Below are 18,354 nucleotides of genomic sequence, written 5' to 3' on the forward strand. Positions count from 1 at the left end.
GTGCAGTAATAAATAATATCCTATACGTCTTTTAAATGCCTACAGTATGTGTGTGGCTGGCTGAATTAATCCCAGGCCTTCTCGTTGTACTATATACCGTGTGGGTGTGTACAGAACCTTGAAATGAGCTTCATATCAAACTCCACCCTTCACAGTGCAGTAAATATAAAGCACAGCTTGTGTTTTTAGGCTAAAGGCTACTCTCCTTGCCCTAATGAAGTAAATAAATGAACTGAAATCACTTCCGCACTCATTTTAATGGGTGATTTGTGTAATTATTTCTTTATTTATTGCAGTAAAGTCGAAGCCGGTTGGTATTTGCCGTATGTAATAGCGCTTGCAGGAAGAGTAATACGTTAGGACGGATGTTGAAATATTGATGCATAGCATCAGGGGGTCTCTATAAATAGCAGACCTGCCAAGATAACTTCTTGAATAATCAGTGAAAGGCATGATGAGTCACTCAGTGGCCTGGTGAAAGAGAAGACGAATGGGAGCATGAGTTTGAGAGTGAATAAAAAGAGAGTGAACACAAACACTGACATTGCTAAAGCTTTTGGTGAGTCATAGTTCATTTTGTTGGTCAAAAGGAAGGGTTTCTATCGAAACATTTCTGTTATGCATTTTATCTGTCTGTTTGCTTTGTGGTGTAGATGGAAATCTGAACAACATGTTCATTAAAGTGTTTGGGTGAATAGGTATTCATGGGTCATGAGCAGGTATAATGCTTTAGTTTTGTGCTGATTGAACGCCCAGTGTTCAGTATTTGGCCTTAGGCTGGATATGGCCTTAATCACCAGTAAATTCTTTGTCTGAAATGCACGTTGGGTTTTTACTAAAGCATACTTTCTCTGACCCAGCATCAGAGCCGCTGAACCTTTTGACATGCCTACAGATGGAAGAAGTCGGCAAAAACTTGAACCCCCTTTGGTTTTCTCGCATGTGTGTCTTGTGTAACAAGTGCTGTCTGTGCTCATTACTCAGGAGATTAAACTCGGCAGCTGTCAGCAGGGAATGTTCACTGCTGGTTAAAGGTTTGTGTACACACATGCCTAAATTCATACTTGTTTTTGTTTGTACATTATTGTGATTCCATAAAAACCACTAACTGTGGCTGTGGCTGAGACCCCCCCTCCCACCCCCACACCCAAAAAAACACTCCAGTATTAAAAGTGCAACCCATCCCACATAAGAGTGCAGGTCATGTGTAAGGGTTTTTCTTTTTTATTATTCACCAGTTTCCGTAAATATGTTCAAAACACTGCACTATAGGTGATCCTTAAACCTTTTGTGTTTTGGGAGTGTTTTCATTCTTTCATTGATTTATTGAAGAATCCACTAAGATTCTTCATTTATTACGTTATTAACGTGTTTATTCGCATCTCTGTCGACAGTGTCATATTAAAACAAATGTATATACAAATATTTGCATTCTGCTTTAGATTACCCTAAAGTGCGTGTGGCATCTGGGGTCTTAGAATAGACTGGAATCAGTGGCGTCAGCCATAATGAGCAGATGTGCTGAACTGAAGGTCACACACGCAAAGAGAAACTGCAGAAAACTGAGTCATTTCCAATAGATTTTGAGCTGACGTGGAGTTTCCAGAGAATCGTAGAGAATCACGTAGGAAGATGCTGTGAGGATTTTCACACTTAAATACGCTGCTTATAAAAACGGGTTTGTGTTGACATCACTGTTTCCCACATGCTTAAGCTTATAGGTCATATGTTGAATTGGTTAAGCATTGTAATTAATCTCTATCAGCTACTAGAAGAGTGGATCATGATTGAAATGAGAGCTGAGACGAGAGGCAATGTTCCTTTATTAATAGCAGACCTGGAAATCCCAAGCCCTGCAAATGTTAGCATTCTTTCAGCTCCAGGAATAGAACAGAGATCCTCTGCACCATAATATGGCTCTGATATATTCAAAGTAAGGAACAAAACACAAGCACACACGTAGTTATAGGAAAGAAAGCACTATAATGTGGTGTGAGTTGACGTGCAAGAATCTCCAAACTGGATAGTTTTCCTGGAACAACACATCCTAAAGGTTTTATTGCTTTTACACCACTGCAATTTGCTCACAAGTGCAATTTCTAACTTATTAATAAATGTAAGTCTTTGCTTTTTAACCACTTACTGTTAATCGTATGGAATGTCTAGGAAAAAGACTAACACAAACTCTTTTAGCTTTAAAACTCTCCTGTGGTGGAAAATGTACAAACCGCCTGACGTGACTTCTGTGACGTTTTACAACATTGTTTTAATTAACAAGACAAAGTTTTTTTTTTCATGTGTGCTCTATACACGTGCCTTTGAGTGAGTTGTTACTAAAAATGTGATGACATTTTATAAACCAGCACATAATATCTATGGTGTGAACAGTTCATTTCAGCTACAGCTGTTATCCATGCTGTTAGAGAAAATGAACGCACACCTCCTGACCAGTCAGATTCAAGAATTCAACATCTCAGCTTTTTCAATATTAAAAGCAAACAATCTCAGTATATTACAGTCTAACAATTCCTGTATGATTAATAAAAACTTGTAATAAGGCAATGCCTAAGCTTTGCACAGGAAAAGTGGGACGCCATGTACATCAGGTGCTGAGATGTGGCCTTTCCTCAGTGTAGGCAATGTGACATTTGTGCACAATTCTAAAAACTTTCCAGCTTCAGCCAGGCAGAAGATCCTTCTGTGTATGACAGCTCCTTTCATGGCATTTCCCCATTTTGGCTTGATGAGGAGAAAGACAGAAGCTGAGATGATCTGTAATTGCAAGGTTTCCTCAGCTGGAACATTTGGGGATTCAAGGGTATTTTTAAGGAGAGATGCTTCAGAGTGTGTGTGGTGAAGCTGGAGCACTGATAAGCAGTAACACCGAGAATAACCGAAGACAATATGGGAAACTTGTGATAACAATATAATAATATTTTAATTATTGTTTAAGGACAACCGATGTGGAGAAAAACACTGCAGTGGTGCATTTCATTCTTCTTCTGACATTTGTTGCCTTATTTAACCAATCAGATCAGAGGTACTGCTTTCTAGTGTAACCTGTATTATGTCATGTACAGTATTGCAAGAATTGCGCCACATCTGAAAATGTAAATGAGCCTCGGAATTTCATTTTTGATTTTATTTGCATTTTCATTTTGATAACTTTTACAGCCATATTCCATGGAAGGCATTTTCGACTAATTGTCCGGACATACATGGATACTTTTTAAGTAATCGAACTTAGCTTCAGTTCTTGTGAATATCATCATAGTTTAGATCATTTTACTCTGGTATCAGTTTTAACTTTTGCTTTTTCTAACACTTTGCCAGTAATTCCATATGCAGAGTATTACTCTGTCACATGACACTCACACGTACAAGATCACTTTCATCGTGATTGCCAGTCAAGATCTGTTCCCATTTTCAACCTTCAACTCATCAAGTTGCTTTATCTGTATGATCTTTGGACCATAACACACATGGACTTTATTTTCCCACTGATTTGTGCGTTTTTTTATGTGCTCGATTATTGTTAACTTATGTTTAGAACCTTTAGAGCAGTATCCAGTAGTTCTGTTCTGACATTATGTAAAACCTCTTCATTCTTTATTCCTGTTGATATTTATCAAACAGACAACCATATTTACCTCGCTAATCTCTATCACTGTCTTTCTCAGGGAAACAGCACAACGGGGAGTTTTCCCGATTGATTGCTCAGGTCAGAGGTCGTTTGGAAAATTCCAGGAGAACAAAAATGAAGCAGGAAGAAGAAAAATCAGTGGAGGCATCGTGTTGCAGTGGTAAGGACTGCATTTGTTCTGTCAAAGACAAGCCTTCTATCTCCAAAACAAGTGAACTGTAGTGAAGGAGTGCATAAGAAGTAAAAGTGGATTATGGCTAATACCATTCTGTTCCATTGGCCTACTAGGTTGTTCCTTGTCAAATAAACTTGTTTAAATGGTTAGAGGGAATTGGCTTTCGATTCTTTATGAAATTGTTTTTACTATAAAACGTACACACGCATGTATGTATGTGAAGTTAACCAAATCTAGAGAACATGTCTGCTTCAGAAACAGAGTAGTTCTAAAAAAAAATCTGTTTTTATTCTGTAGTTAAGAAGTTCCAGTCAAAAACTATTATTATTATTATTATTATTCTATATTTTAACTGCTTGACCTTGGTATTCCAGCTGATGACACAGTAGTCCAAAACACACCCCTGTCCCCAGTTTCTTCAACACTGGATTTACCAGCAATTACCAGCAATGAGACGACTCCTGTTATAGACGTTGGGTCAAGGTCACAGAGCCCCACTCTGAGTGAAGTGTCTGTCAGCAGGTAATTTCACATTTCCGTCTTTATGGCACAGAGTGTAGCCCGGCACACTAAAGTGCAGTCGTACAGCGAGATTTATGTTCCACAATACTGCAAGAAAATGTGCTAAATGCTGAATTCCTCTTTTAAAATTCATTTAAAAAATGATTTGGTTCTTTGCCACATTTGTCTCTGTCTCTGAGGTGCAGCGGATATATAAAGTATTTGATTTAAATAAAATGAGACTGTATTTGCTCCCTAGAGAAATCTAGACTACGGGCTATAAAGTTGGAGGAACCATTTATTAGTTTTGAAAATTAAATCAAGACGATCTGACTTATGTAATTTATTATTTAGGCTTAAAGCATCTTTACATCTTTAATTCATATAATTGTTCCTTATAGCAGGAGCTCATGGGGCTGATCAGCACACAGGTAATCTCTATCCAAGCCTTTAACAGAGACTGCTTTGTGTCCTTTGCTTATTTATTTAATTTAATTTTGTTTGCTTTTGTCGTCTTGGTCTTCAGCCAGGAGCAATATCTGCGTTGTTTAAACCCAGGTCCAGATGATTGATGGTTTGTTTTTGTACATCTGCCTCTGTTTTCTATTCTGAAGCCCTTAAAGGAAAAATCCACCATGAAATACTTACCTATCAGTATTTGAAATGAACATATGATAATCATGGTGTATTGTGATGTGAACACTATCGTGGGCACATTGAACACTTTCTCCTTCTTTTCCTTGCAGAAGGTTGATGCTCTTTGCCAGAATATCTCATGGGCATAGCTCTCTTCTGGGGTTTTTTAATAGCATCTCTATAGGTCATTTTAGTTCTAAGTTAGATTAGGATCTGGGAAAATCTCACCTACTGTATAGGTGTGCTTTGAGTGATTATATTGGATGATATTCCTCATCAGCTTTCTGATGGGAGACTTGAAGCAAGTCATCATCCCTTCTCTCTTGACTAAAGCACCTACTACATCTGAAGAGAAGCATTGCCCCAGTGTTTGTTGCCACCACCATGATTCACAGTAGGTATGCTGTGCTTTGGATGATTTGTGGTGTTTTTATTCCAAACATGTGTTAGAATTCAGGATTTATGGCCAAACCCTCTCATCAGACCAGAAGACATTTCCCTACATGGTTTAGGATGGTGGAAGGTTTTTTTTTTCCTGCACTGGTATATATGTATTTACACTTAGTGATTCAGTGTTTGGTTAAGCTGCTATGAGCCTTCCATGTAATTTAGATTTTTGGCTGCCTCTGTAGTCCTATGGATCCCATACCACCTGACTAGCACGCCACAGTCTGAAGGAGGTTGTAAGATTTTGTCTGAACAGGGAATAAAGCAGCACAGAATACAGAGGCTTGATTACGGTTATTTGGAGTGATGTGGTGTGAGACACATCCGGAGATGACCTGGCTAAATCGCTGGGGTTTAAGTTGGCATAAGTTGCTGGTACTGGAATTCAAGCTGACAAGGACCAGCTTCTGTCTGTATATTTACAGGATATTTAACAGAGGTTCAGTCACTAGTTTCTTCTGACTGTAAATCTGACCATAGGACTTTGGGCTATTTATTTATTTTGCCTGTGTGTGTTTATTGTTGGATTTATTTATTTAACCAAAGAGTCAGGTTGGAGGCAAAATTTGTTGGCATGTATCATGACCCTGTGTCCCTTTATAACATCATGATTAAGGAACATAGTCAGTACCCCATTTTTATAAGCTATCATTTCTTTTAAGAATCAGTATGCAGAGCTGCACAGAAGTCTTAAAATATCCCTTAATGCCTTTTAATCAGGAGTGTGTGTGTGTAATCTGTAGCTTGCATATAACTGATTGGATCACCACTGTTGGTATGCACTTTCACGACAGGTACAAGTATCTACAAGCTTCCTCAGCTAATTGACAAGTTGTCTCAGTCAGAGATAATGTAACAGTTTAGAAACATTTTTGCAAAATGTAGACTGAGCTGCTATTGTGCTGTGTACTCCGTATTCATGGCATGGTCTTTTTCAGTTTTCTGGTCTTTTTTTTTTTTAAAGCCTGCAGTGCTTTAGCTCCTGTTTTTTCTGCCTGCAGTGAATTTTAACAGCTTTTGAGTTGCATGGTGGAGAACTCGTTCAGGTATGAGAGCAATCTGATTAATTATGTTCCCTAGAATTCTGTGCTCTGTCAGTTGTCTTGCTGATAAGATTTATTTTATTTATTTATTTCTAATCTCAAGCCGGCGGAGAGAGGTGTGTCACATGTTTCCTCAACTGTAAGTCACTTTCTCACACACTCTTTTAGACTAGCGTACAGCCTGCTGAGTAACAATTCATTTCTCATTGAAAACGTCTGCCGTGTCCTGAAATCAACATATCGGTATCAGGATTTGTGGCATCGTTGGGTTTTAATCTGCACTCCTCAGACGATACAGCGAATGTGTACGAATGTGTAATGTTGTGCCACCCTGCGAGCCCAAGGCCTTTCCCCTCTATTAAAACATGTGTTCAAGCGACACACTGACTGATTTGATCTGACACGGATTATCAGGATCTACACAAGCTTGTGGAGTACATGTCTGCTCATGTGCATGCTGTCATTAATGCAAAGGTGGATGTGACTAATATGAAGATATTAAGAGATTCCTGTTAAGATTTTTGAGAGTCTGTTTTTCACTTCTGTAATTGCTGATAATATAATAAAACAAATTGCATTAAATACTTTTTTTCAATAATGATTACAGACTGCTGGACTCCAGTGTTTATAAAACTACAGCCATACCATAATAGGTAAATAGAATAGAACAGGAGTCTTTATATATATATAAAATCACAGCACGGTCAGCACAAAGTCAGCCATGATACTGTACCCCTGGGGCAGAGAGCGTTAAGCGCCTTATTCAAGAGCCCAACTTTGGCAGCTTTGCAGTGCTGGGGCTTGAACCCCAGTCTCCTGATCAAAAACCCAGAGCCTTAATTTCCTGAGCCACCATTGCCCTATAATTAGTCTCTTGGCTGGCTTTAAGTACACAGAAAATAGTAATCATTTGCTAAGTCCAGTGTTCCTTAGGTGTTGGGGTATCCCAAAATAATCAAGTCATTTGTTTTATGGAAAGCTTTAAATGTTCAGTAATGCTTACCAAATGGCCACACAAACTAGACATTATATTCTATTAGAGAGTGTCTAATAAGCTATGTTGATAGTGCTGTTAAATACCTTGTATTAAATGGATTAGCACGTTTGCCCTTTCATTTTTCTTAACTGACAAAGTAAATGGCTTATAATAGTCCCGGTTTCATTGCTCATACCATTTTTTTGTAAATGTCTCAATTATCTCCCAGCTGATATTAATTCTCAATATGTGACTCCTCTTCCCAGGGATTCCCGTTTTTACTTTTAGTTTATTAGAGTCCTTGACATATAGGTGATATTACAGATTGTGCTATATTTGTAGGTCATATGGCAGCACTGACATTGTTATGATGAATAGTTGATTGCTGTAACGGTTGCTTCCGATGCTGTACTCAGCACAGGCAGGGATGTGTGTCCTTCAGCACTGTTGATGAAAGTAAACCTGAGGCGCAGTTCCTCTTGCTGTGGAAATTATTGATCTGTTTATCTGCATATTTGCTTTGGGGAATTTTTTACATAATCAATCAAAGATGTGAAGCTGAGATGGATTGTCCCTGTTTTAGGATGATGTGTAACCTTCATGCATTTTTTTCACCAAAGAAAAAAAAAGTTTTGACAATAATATGCAGGGACAAAATATATTTGACCAAGTCTAAATACATTTACATACAGCATTTCTGCGGATGCTCTTAGCCAGAGCAGTTTGCATTGTATCCGTTTTAAACAGCTGAACAACTGAGTGTTAAGGGCCTTGCTCAAGGAGCCACAGTGACAGTGCTGGAATTTCAACTGATGACCTTGTTATCAGCAGTCTGATAAGGAGCCAGTTTATCTGAGCCTCTCTATCTAAAGCTATCTGTAACCTTGCCAGCCAAGTGTACTTTTCTGACTCTGGATTTACCTGTTATAATGATACAAGGTAAAGTTAATTAGTTCATTAAGTTTGTAACCTGATACCGGCTACACGTGACAGAATAAAACCTTTCATTAAAAGAAATCTAGTCAGCTAGATGTGTGTGAGCTAGATATTAGTTATTTGAAGAGAAAGATGAGACTTGTGTGTAAATGACACGGGTGACTCTCTGAGACAGAGAATGATGCTGAAAATCAAAGCGAGGGCTCATTTGCCATCGTTCTATCAGGGTAGGCAGTACTGTTGTTTTTCCATGAGAGTAGGTAGTACATGTAGAGGTAGACCAGGCCACCACTGCCTTATAATTAGTCTCTGGAATGATGTTCCGTGGAAGTACACAGAAAATATTGATCAATTGCGTTGTTCATAAGTATTCCTGAGGTGTTGGTGTATCCCAGGTAGTACTCTTGTTTTTCCAGGAGAACAGGTTGTAACTGTCAGAACACACACACACACACACACACACATATACAGTATATATACCTACATACTGTACATATCTGGCATAAAAACAGTAAACCTTTAAATAGTAAGGATTTACATAGTACTTGAGAAGATGCAGTAATTATAGATGGAGAATGAATTACAGAACACACGTAATAATCACTGTATTCGCTGTTTAAGCCAAATATGGGGGGGGGGCAGTTTAGATGTTCTAGTCAGCAGAGATGAGAGTGAAGGGAGAAGTGCAAACAGGTTGTGGCCGGGGTGAGAGGGGTCTGTAATGATAAATGTAGAGGTGGACCGGGCATGTTTCAGTGGAATTAAAATAGAATCTGCAGTTTTCTTAATTTACACTGTTGTGATAATTACTCTCAGCTCTGATTCTCTCTAAAATATGCAGAAGAGAAAGATAACTTAAGGGAAGTGTTCAGAATTAAATCTAGTTGTGATGGTAAAGGGTTTATGAAGGCCACCACACAGTTAGTTGGGTCTGCAGGGTCCAAGTAATCAGTAGTCAGGTAATTACTAAATTGCTTTGTCTACCTCGAGACATTGAGTAGAGCTTGCGTAACCTTCGCCCTCATGCCAGCTAGAATAATGTCATAATGTTTAATTCTGCTCTTTGCAAATATCCAGTATTTATTAGTTGTTTTTTCCCCCACTAATCACATTAAAAGCAGGCTTCATGCTCATCTTTAAGTTCCCCAATATCTCCAATTAAATGTGTGTTTCAGCTGCACATCTAAAGAATCTAGTTAAGGTTGGATTTTCATTTCAGTAGATAAGTGGAATTGTAGTTCTGATCAGTTTGGCATTATTCAACACCATTCACATTTGAGTTCTGTGAGATGTTTGGATACTTAATTTGGGTTTTGGATTTGTGTAGTTTTACTGCTGCACTGTTTGCCAGAAGTAGAATGATAAAACGTAGAATGAATAAAAAACCTTTTGTGTGCCACACACTTGGCACCTTTCTTTTAATATTACTGAAAATGTTTTTTAAAGGCATTTCTTTTTTTTTTCTTTTTTTTTTTTTACAGAACGCACAGAGCCAGTGAGAATGCTACCGAAAAAAAAGAAAATATGATCTCTTCATCTTGGTGCTGATCTGAAGTGTTTTTGCCAGGGCTGTGGATGAATTGAAAACATGCTGTATGTCACCAGAAGTGCAATATGAGGAGCAAAGTCTTGGGAAATCTGTGCTTTCAAAGACTGTTGCTTGGAGCCTGAGGCAGGAGATTATGCTGTAGTTTATTCAGTAACAATCGAATGAAAAGGTATATATTCCAGTCCCCCCTCCCCCCATCCATCTATCCGTCCATACACACACACACACACTCTATATATCTATACACACATACACTTATGTTCCTACTGTGAATAGTAATAGTCATAGCATAGAGTTGTTGCCCATTGCCACCATTAGCATCTTCTTTAGACGTGAGCTCACTGACGCTTATGTACCGTATTTCCGCACTATAAAGCGCACCGAATTATAAGGCGCAGTCTCAATTACGGGGTCTATTTCTGTACTTAACCCATACATAAGGCGCACGTATTATAAGGCTCATGCTAAAACATACGGTCTACAAAAAAGGTAACAGAAGAAAAACAGTGAGTTTAGTTCAACTTTATTCTACTATATAACAATACACACACATTATTTTTAATTAATCTTCTCCCACAAATCCATCAAAGTCCTCATCTACTGTGTCTTCTTAATTTGGCACGGTTCATTCTCTTACTTCCTCCACTTCCGAACCATAGATTCGTTGATGTTGAAATCTTTTGCAGCTGCTCTATTCCCATTTACAACCGTGTAACTGATAGCCTGTAGTTTGAATTGTGCCTCGTAAGCATCTCTCGTCACTGGTGCCACTGGTGCCATTTCGGGGTTCCTTAGTCAAACAAATGTTGTCTTATTTTTCTTCTTCTGGTTTTTATTGGTGGATGGCAAACCAACTTAAGGTGCATTTACCGCCACCTACTGGACTGGAGTGTGGTGCGCATAATGGTTAGGAAGAAACAAATGTTGTTTTGCAACATACCGGTAGTATACCTACCGGAGGCGTGGCGGAGGTAAGCGTACATACTGTACGTATTACGTAATGTTCTCTGATTGGTTTATCGCTGCCAGCGTACGTAGTGTATGTATTACGTCCCTGTGTCAGCGGGAAATGGTCAGCGGGAAACCAAAGTCGCACAACATTTTTACAGATTTTTGGAACTCAGTGCACACATAAGGCGCACCGGATTATTAGGCGCACGGCCGATTTTTGAGAAAATTTAAGGCTCTTAGGTGCGCCTTATAGTCCGGAAAATACGGTATTCTTTTAATAATATGTTTCTATACGAGTCTGTTTTAGCACTTCTTTTTTTTTTTTAATGTCATGTGTTAGAATTGAAACCTTTAGCAGACATACCCACACATTCATAAGGCATTGGTCAGTTCTGGATTTGACAGTTTTCCTGCTCTGCATTTTATTCTCATTCCCCAACGTTGCACCTATCCACCTTTCCATCAGAACATTACTGGCATCTCAACTCCCACAGTCTTTATTTTGTTACAAAAGTCCTTCCTACACCATCTAACTAGGTACTTTAATCATGTTAAAGTGCATTCACAAAATAATACCAAACCAACTGAGGGTTTATTTAATGCTGTGTTTTTGTGGTCTAATTGCATTTAAATGATTTACATCCTATGATTTGTTTATGACCACAAAACAAGCTTTGGAGGTACAATAAGCATGATGTTTATCTATTTATCTGTACCCTGCACTTAATCACACTTGTTAGCCACTGAAATTAATCACTTTGGATTTAAGCAGGATTAATGCTGCTGGATTTGTCCAATTACAGTGATTTGCTGAAAAGTATTCTTCTTTTTTTATAACCGGCTTAACTTTTTATTAATGCTTAAGTGTACAGTTTTTCCACTTATACAGGATACTTTAAATATAGTGTTTAGTCTAGTTTAAGTTGTAGGACATAATTAATTCATATTTGCTCAGATTATGCTGCTTTGTATTTGTTGTAGCGGCAGTGAGCATACGTGTTGAAATTATGCTTCCATTTTTGTGACGTATGATTGTATACCATCACGGTTCGCACGGCCACCGTCGATGAATGCACTGTCTATTAATTAATAATCAACATGAGGTCTAGTTTATCCTTTGCTTTGCACCAATTTGTCTATCTTAAGGGCTGTAAGGTTTTATATGTTTTTTCAGATGTTGAAGAAGCAATAAAAGTAATAAAATGAAATGAAACAGTGACTGTATCATAATGCTAATTTGAATGAATTTGTTTATGAAGATCTTATTAGTTACCTTTTTTTGTTTCGGGAAGCATCGGAAGTTTGAGTCTCTTTCTGCACTTATTCAGTATTCCCAAGAAATCCCATTGTGGATTCTGTTGAACTTGGATTGCTCATTGAGAGGAGCACGATCCCATTATCCGGAAGCCTAATAAGACACTACTGTCACTTTCCATCCATTGTACTTAAGCACAAATCTTTCCTGTCTGTGTCTGACCTACATTTAACTGAGAGACTCGTGATACACTTTAACCTGTATATATTGTGTTCTTCTGACTGTCATTATTTTCTGAGGCCACTTCACAAGTTACTGCCAGGCTGCTCCCTGACGTGAAGCACATCCTTTTAGCATGGATGATGGTTGAGCGTCTACTCTTTGAAGCTAAGTTTGACAGTGTTTTGTCTTTCTCCCGTCAGTTTTCTTTTATGTGTGCGTCTGGTGTAGCACTGGCTAGAAATTACAGGTGCGATGGCGCACTGTGTTATAGCAGTATTAAAGGTGAGGTGTCTTGCAACTCAAGTCTTTGGGCACTCCTCTGCCTTTAGATAAACATTTGACCTGTGTTAAAATGCGTGTGCAAAGTTCATGCCATGATGTTCAAGTGTACCTTGTTGCAAATTTGCAGTTTGAACCCTCAGTCCCTCCATTCATGACTCCAATTTCAGGTTCTTGTAAGGAGATTGGAATTGGAAAAGAGAAGGGACACACTGCAGTCCCTTCTGTCTGCTCGAATAATTGGGACGTTTTTAATTTGAGCTCCATAGAACAACTGTAGATGAGCTGGGAGCTCATCCAACTGTGAGAAGATCTTGCACAGTGTCTGTGTCACTCTGCTGAATTATCCATAATTGAAAAGGCCACATTGACATAATCTCCCACAATTTAATGGATATGCTGCTCCTTATAGAAACATGGTAAACTAATGATGACTATTTACACCTGCATCTGCTCACAGCTTTATCTGATATCTAGGTGGAGTTCCTGCTTTTGTCGGAATATATTCACAGAGCTTCACTTTTTTTCACATTTTGTTATGTTACAGCCTTATTCCAAAATGGATTCTACAAACATCACCCCTCAAAGACAGAAGTTTGATTGAAATCTTTGAAAATGTATTAAAAGTAAAAAAAAAAAAAAAATGACACGTACATAAGTATTCACAGTCTTTGCTTAATACTGTGTTGAACCACACATTGCTGCATCCTGACTAGTCTCCCAGTTTCACAAGACAAATTAACCAAATTTGTTGCAGGAATTGTCAGACAAATTAAAAAGCAACGATTATTTCTATTCACTGTGGACTGAGTACACCTACTATTTCATGCAATTATCTAATCAGCCAATCGTGTGGTAGCACTGCAGTGAATACACTCATGCAGATACAGGTAATAATGCCAGCAACCATTAGAATGAGGTGAAAAAATGTGATCTCTATGATTGTTGGTGCCAGATGGGCTGCTTTGAGTATTTCTAGAACTACTGATCTCCAGGGATTTTCAGGCACAACAGTCACTAGAGTTGCATGGTGCAATAAAGGAAAAAAAACTCCCATGAGCAGTTGGTCTGCTGTTAGAAATACCTTATTGATGAGAGATCATCAGATAATTGTTCATGCTCATAGAAAATGCTACAGTAACTCATATAAGACAAATGTGGGCTCAGGCTCACTAAAACTTGTAGCCTGGTCTGATGAACCTAAATATAAATATAATATGGCCCCAACCTGCCTTGTGTCAGCAACCTGATTACTGTGTACTTCAGGTCACCTTCCCAGTCACCAGACCTGAGACCAGTAGAACACCTTTTGGGATGTGGTAGAACAGGAGATTCACAGCATGAAAGTGCACCTGAAAAATCTGCAGGAATTGTGTGATGCGAGCATGTCAATGTGGACCAGAACATCTTGTGGAATTCATCCCATGAAGACTTAAAGCTGCTTTAAGGTTTGACCCTGCCTCTAATCCTTTGTTCTGTTTAAAGAATGCTCGTCTAATGTCAATGCATCACTACATTTGAAAATGGCTGCAGTCACACACCGATTCTTAAGAAATCTGATTTAGATCCCTCTGATCTGAAGAACTGTCGCTTATCTCAAAACCACCTGTTTTCGCTAAACTGTTGGAAAGAGTGCAATGCCTCCCACGTGCATGCAAAAAAATAATCTTTTTTGTAAACCCAACATTTCTAGTATGGGTTTCATCCCCTCCTCGGCACAGAGACCGATCTAACTCCATTTATTAATGAGTCATTAACACATTCCTCCTTGAGGCATCTGATGCTCAGGCTTTTCTTCTCTTTGATCTTAACCCTACATTTGATCATTTTCCTTCAGCTTATGCCATTACCGGTACCACACTGTAGCTCAGTGCTTAAGACGTAGGACTACTGATCAGAAGGTTGTGAGTTTGAATCGTACACTGCTGGGCCCTGAGAAAGGATCTTATCCAATGTGTGAATTAGAGCCCTGAGCGGGACTGTTTTTATAAACCCGCTCCCCGCTCAATTTCTGACCAGGACCGCCCACGCCTGCAAGCTGCGTGTTCCACTCCCGCCCGCACCCGCAATGTTTGTGTCCACTCCCGCCCACTCCCGCAGATTTTTTCTTGAGAGCTTGTGAAAATTTTGGGAGCCCAATTGGGAGCCCAATCCCAATGCAGCCCTCCAGTGTGAATTAGATAAATGTAATTCCCTCTGGAAAAGTTGCATCTGCCAAAATACAGTAAATGTACAAATGTATCTTACAGACAACACTTTATTTCTCTTTGACAGCAAATCTCCAACTGTTCAGATCATTCGGGTCACTGGGGATGTTTTCTCCCTGTGGATGTCTTCATCATTTACATTTAGCTGCTCCTCGGTTACGTAATTCACCAACATTATGCTGATGATGTTTGGATCTGTTCTAACTCTCCCTTACTTTACTTTATCCTCAGTATTATGATCTAGATGAGTTCCAGTTTGCTTACACTCAATACTGACAAAGCAGAAGTTCTTTTCATTTTTCAATAACAGATATAAATTATGTCTTGTTAGTGTTCATTCTGATCTTTGCATTGGCATCATTGGACTCCATCTTAAACCCTCTCAAACTGCCCATATTCGTGTTTTTTATATATATATATATATATATATATATATATATATATATATATTTTATTTTTTTTTTGATATTTTCAGATTGTCCATCCATCCATTAGCACCATGTCTCTGGAATGATTTACTGAATGTTTTTTTTTTAGATGTATATGGATGTATTCTTTTACCCAGCATATTACATTTTGGAACTGATCCCAACAGGGTCCTTTCTTAAACAATCCTTATTGAACAGTGCTGCAACTTTGAGAATTCAGATACTCAAGTTTCTCTTAACTCCTCCAGATGTTGCTACTTCCAGTGGAACGTCACTTTCTGGCCTTTGCTAAATTAAAAGTAAAAAGCTCTTCATCTCCTCATGCATAATTCAGTTTGCTTTTTTATACCGTTGTCTTCTGAATAATGAAACGTTTGTACGTTGTTGTTTTTTTTATTGTGCTTTGATTTTAGAACAAAACTTTAAAGAAATTAGCATAGTTAAACATGAGAACCAGGTCAGCTTCATTAACATTATGGATGGTAGAATGTGATCAGTAAGACACGTACTCACTGCAGAGCAAGTTTGATGAAGGCTTATGAAAGTATCATGCAAACCCTATGTAGTGAGAATACATTGGAACATGGAAAGACATTTGGCATCGGGTTTAACTGTGTATTAGAAGATGGTGGAAGTTTATCTGGATCCTGATTTCCTTAAAATGTGCAATAAGCTATGAGAGCTGTGAGTTGTAGTGAATTATGTTTGAGAGTGATCTTTGGTACGGTTGGAAGCGGCATGACTAAAGCCCATGGGCATTCCATGGACAGAGCAATTCTCTATGCCATTCAGAATGAATCACACAGTCATCTCATTGTAGGAAGATGAAAAACAGCAGCGTTTAACATAATTGCTGCATTTTAATAGTTTTAAACTACTTTGTTGTCTTTATAAGTAAAGTACAACTATTTTAGTTGATGGGTGAAACTTATTTCATTTTTCCTCTTTCACTACACATTGTACACACACACACACACACACACACACCCCGTGCACACACAGAAATCACATGGTCCAGACCTGCACTGTGGATGTCTTGATTTGATCGTAGGTTCTTCACTCTGTCCGTCTAACATGAGAAGGTAATTGCAGGAGTGAATTGCTTAGAGCTGTGTAATCTGTGTGCTGAAACTAGCTGAGTATTATAAATGGAGTCCTGTTTTGACAACGTTGACCTTGCAGACTTGCACCCCTAGACCTGCCCTATTCTTGATTCAGTTTCTTCTCTCAGACAAGCAAATGTTGGTGTTTATCTGACAGACAGACAAACAATTCCAAGGTATTCATCAGCAAATGCATTTCCCCAGGATCTATTCTTGGGTTTCTCCTTCATGTGTAACCTTTTTGTCATGTAATTTGCTGTCATGCACAGAGTTTTTATTGTTATGCTGATGACAACTTAAATGTGATATGATTGCGGTGCTCAGGTCATGACACATATGTGTACAGTTAATTACATTTTTTAAAACTTTGGTCCATTTTAGCTCAACTTTCTTTTGATAATTCCCCATGCTGGTGTTGTGCTCCTTTTTAAAAAGTATTACACATAAATCTAGTGAGTTGTGAAATGTTTCCTAAATGTGGGTGTGTATGAAGAGTGAAACTGCTAAAAGTAAATTGATCATAGATGCAGTTTGTCACCGATTTATCTGATCTGTTACAGTCATTTTATCCACTATGACTTGGTGAGGCAGTCATTCATATATATTTTCACTTGTATATATTATTAATACTACCTGCCTAATATTGTGTACGTCATCCTTGTGAACCAAAACAGCTCTAATCCTGTAAGACATGGACACCACAAGGCCTCTGAAGACCTCTCTGTTGTGCTACATTAGCAGCAGTCCCTTAAGTTGGAGACTTCAAGGATTGAACTATTTTGTCTAGCATATCCCACAGTTGCTTGATTAGATTGAGATCTGGGGAATTTAGAGGCCAAGTCAACAACTTAAACTCTTAGCTGAAATTGTTAAGAAATGATTTGGAAAGCATGAAAGTGTGGCAGCGCCCTTTAGGAAATTCTGCTGCCGTGAAGCGGTGAACATGGTCTGCAACAATGTTTAGGTAAGTGGTACAGGTCAAGGTAGCCACCACAGGTTTTCCAGCAGAACAGAATTGGTGGCTCAAGTGGTTAAGGCTCTGGATTGTTGATCGAGTGTTCAAGATCCAGCACTGCCAAGCTGTCGCTGTTGGGCCCTTGAGCAAGGCCTTTAACGCTCTCTGATCCAGGGGCGCTGCATCATGGTTGACCCTGTGCTCTGACCCCAGCTTACAAATTTGGGATATGTGAAGAAAGTCCTTCACTGTGCTTTTGTGTGATTTGTGTAAATGTGGCACAATCAGGCTTCTTCTATTCTATTCTGGAACACTGCTTCTACTGGCTTGCCTTAGTGCATCTTGGTGCCATCTTCTCCCCAGATAAGTTCCACATAATGTGCAAAAGAAATCATGATTTATGATGAGTGAACCCTCTTCTATTGTTCCATGGTGCAGTTGTGATGCTCAGGTTCTTATTGTACGTGCTGTGTAAACTGTGATGCAGTGTGTGTTCTGATGCCTTCCTATCATCGCCAGCAGTTCACCTTGCACTTGCTCTCTTTAAAAAATAGTTTTATAGTCAACTAAGCAAAGTGACAGGTTTCATTTTTGATGGAAGTAAAGAATCATTGGGGGAAAAAATTCTAACACACTGTGTATGGGATTTTTATTCCTTCTTAAGGAGATTAGGAAGATGAGAAAATGTGGCCAAAGAAAGACTAAGAATGCAGTAGAATGTGACTAATAAAAATATTTTACTGTACATTACTGAGGATGAAGTAACTATAGACCGAGAAGCAAGTTCTACATTTGGAGTGACTGCATGAAATTACGTACAAGCTTTTAAACTTTATAGGAAGCCAAAGACTTTCGATTTTCCTTCACCTGCCTCAATTTTGTTTGCGGTGTCTCTTCATTACACCAGCAGCATTGCCTCTCCACTCACACTCCACCTCCAGCTTTGCAATTTCCTCCCTTTGTTCTGGCCGGAAAGTGGTTTTGTTCTATTTGTATGCTTTTCATTAGTGCACAACACAATATTGTCATCATCGCACATGGAGACCTG

At 38.7% G+C, this 18,354-nt stretch overlaps 1 protein-coding gene across 4 annotated transcripts in view; it reads left to right on the top strand.

The window, feature by feature from the left end:
• The window catches only part of rad18 (RAD18 E3 ubiquitin protein ligase), a 51,891-nt gene that overhangs the window by 20,612 nt on the left and 12,925 nt on the right, over window positions 1–18,354 (top strand). For 2 of the 4 annotated variants that reach the window (XM_060867968.1, XM_060867970.1), the window contains 3 exons: window positions 3,681–3,803; window positions 4,193–4,340; window positions 9,839–12,070. In XM_060867968.1, coding sequence (XP_060723951.1) covers window positions 3,681–3,803; window positions 4,193–4,340; window positions 9,839–9,905 — 338 coding nt within the window. In that variant the 3' untranslated portion in view covers window positions 9,906–12,070. Of the gene's footprint in view, window positions 1–3,680; window positions 3,804–4,192; window positions 4,341–9,838; window positions 12,071–18,354 lie in introns of those variants that run through there. The other 2 variants (XM_060867969.1, XM_060867971.1) reach the window with 1 other exon arrangement.

This window comes from Tachysurus vachellii, chromosome 4 (assembly GCF_030014155.1).
Source record: "Tachysurus vachellii isolate PV-2020 chromosome 4, HZAU_Pvac_v1, whole genome shotgun sequence".
NCBI classification, from domain to species: Eukaryota; Metazoa; Chordata; class Actinopteri; order Siluriformes; family Bagridae; genus Tachysurus; species Tachysurus vachellii.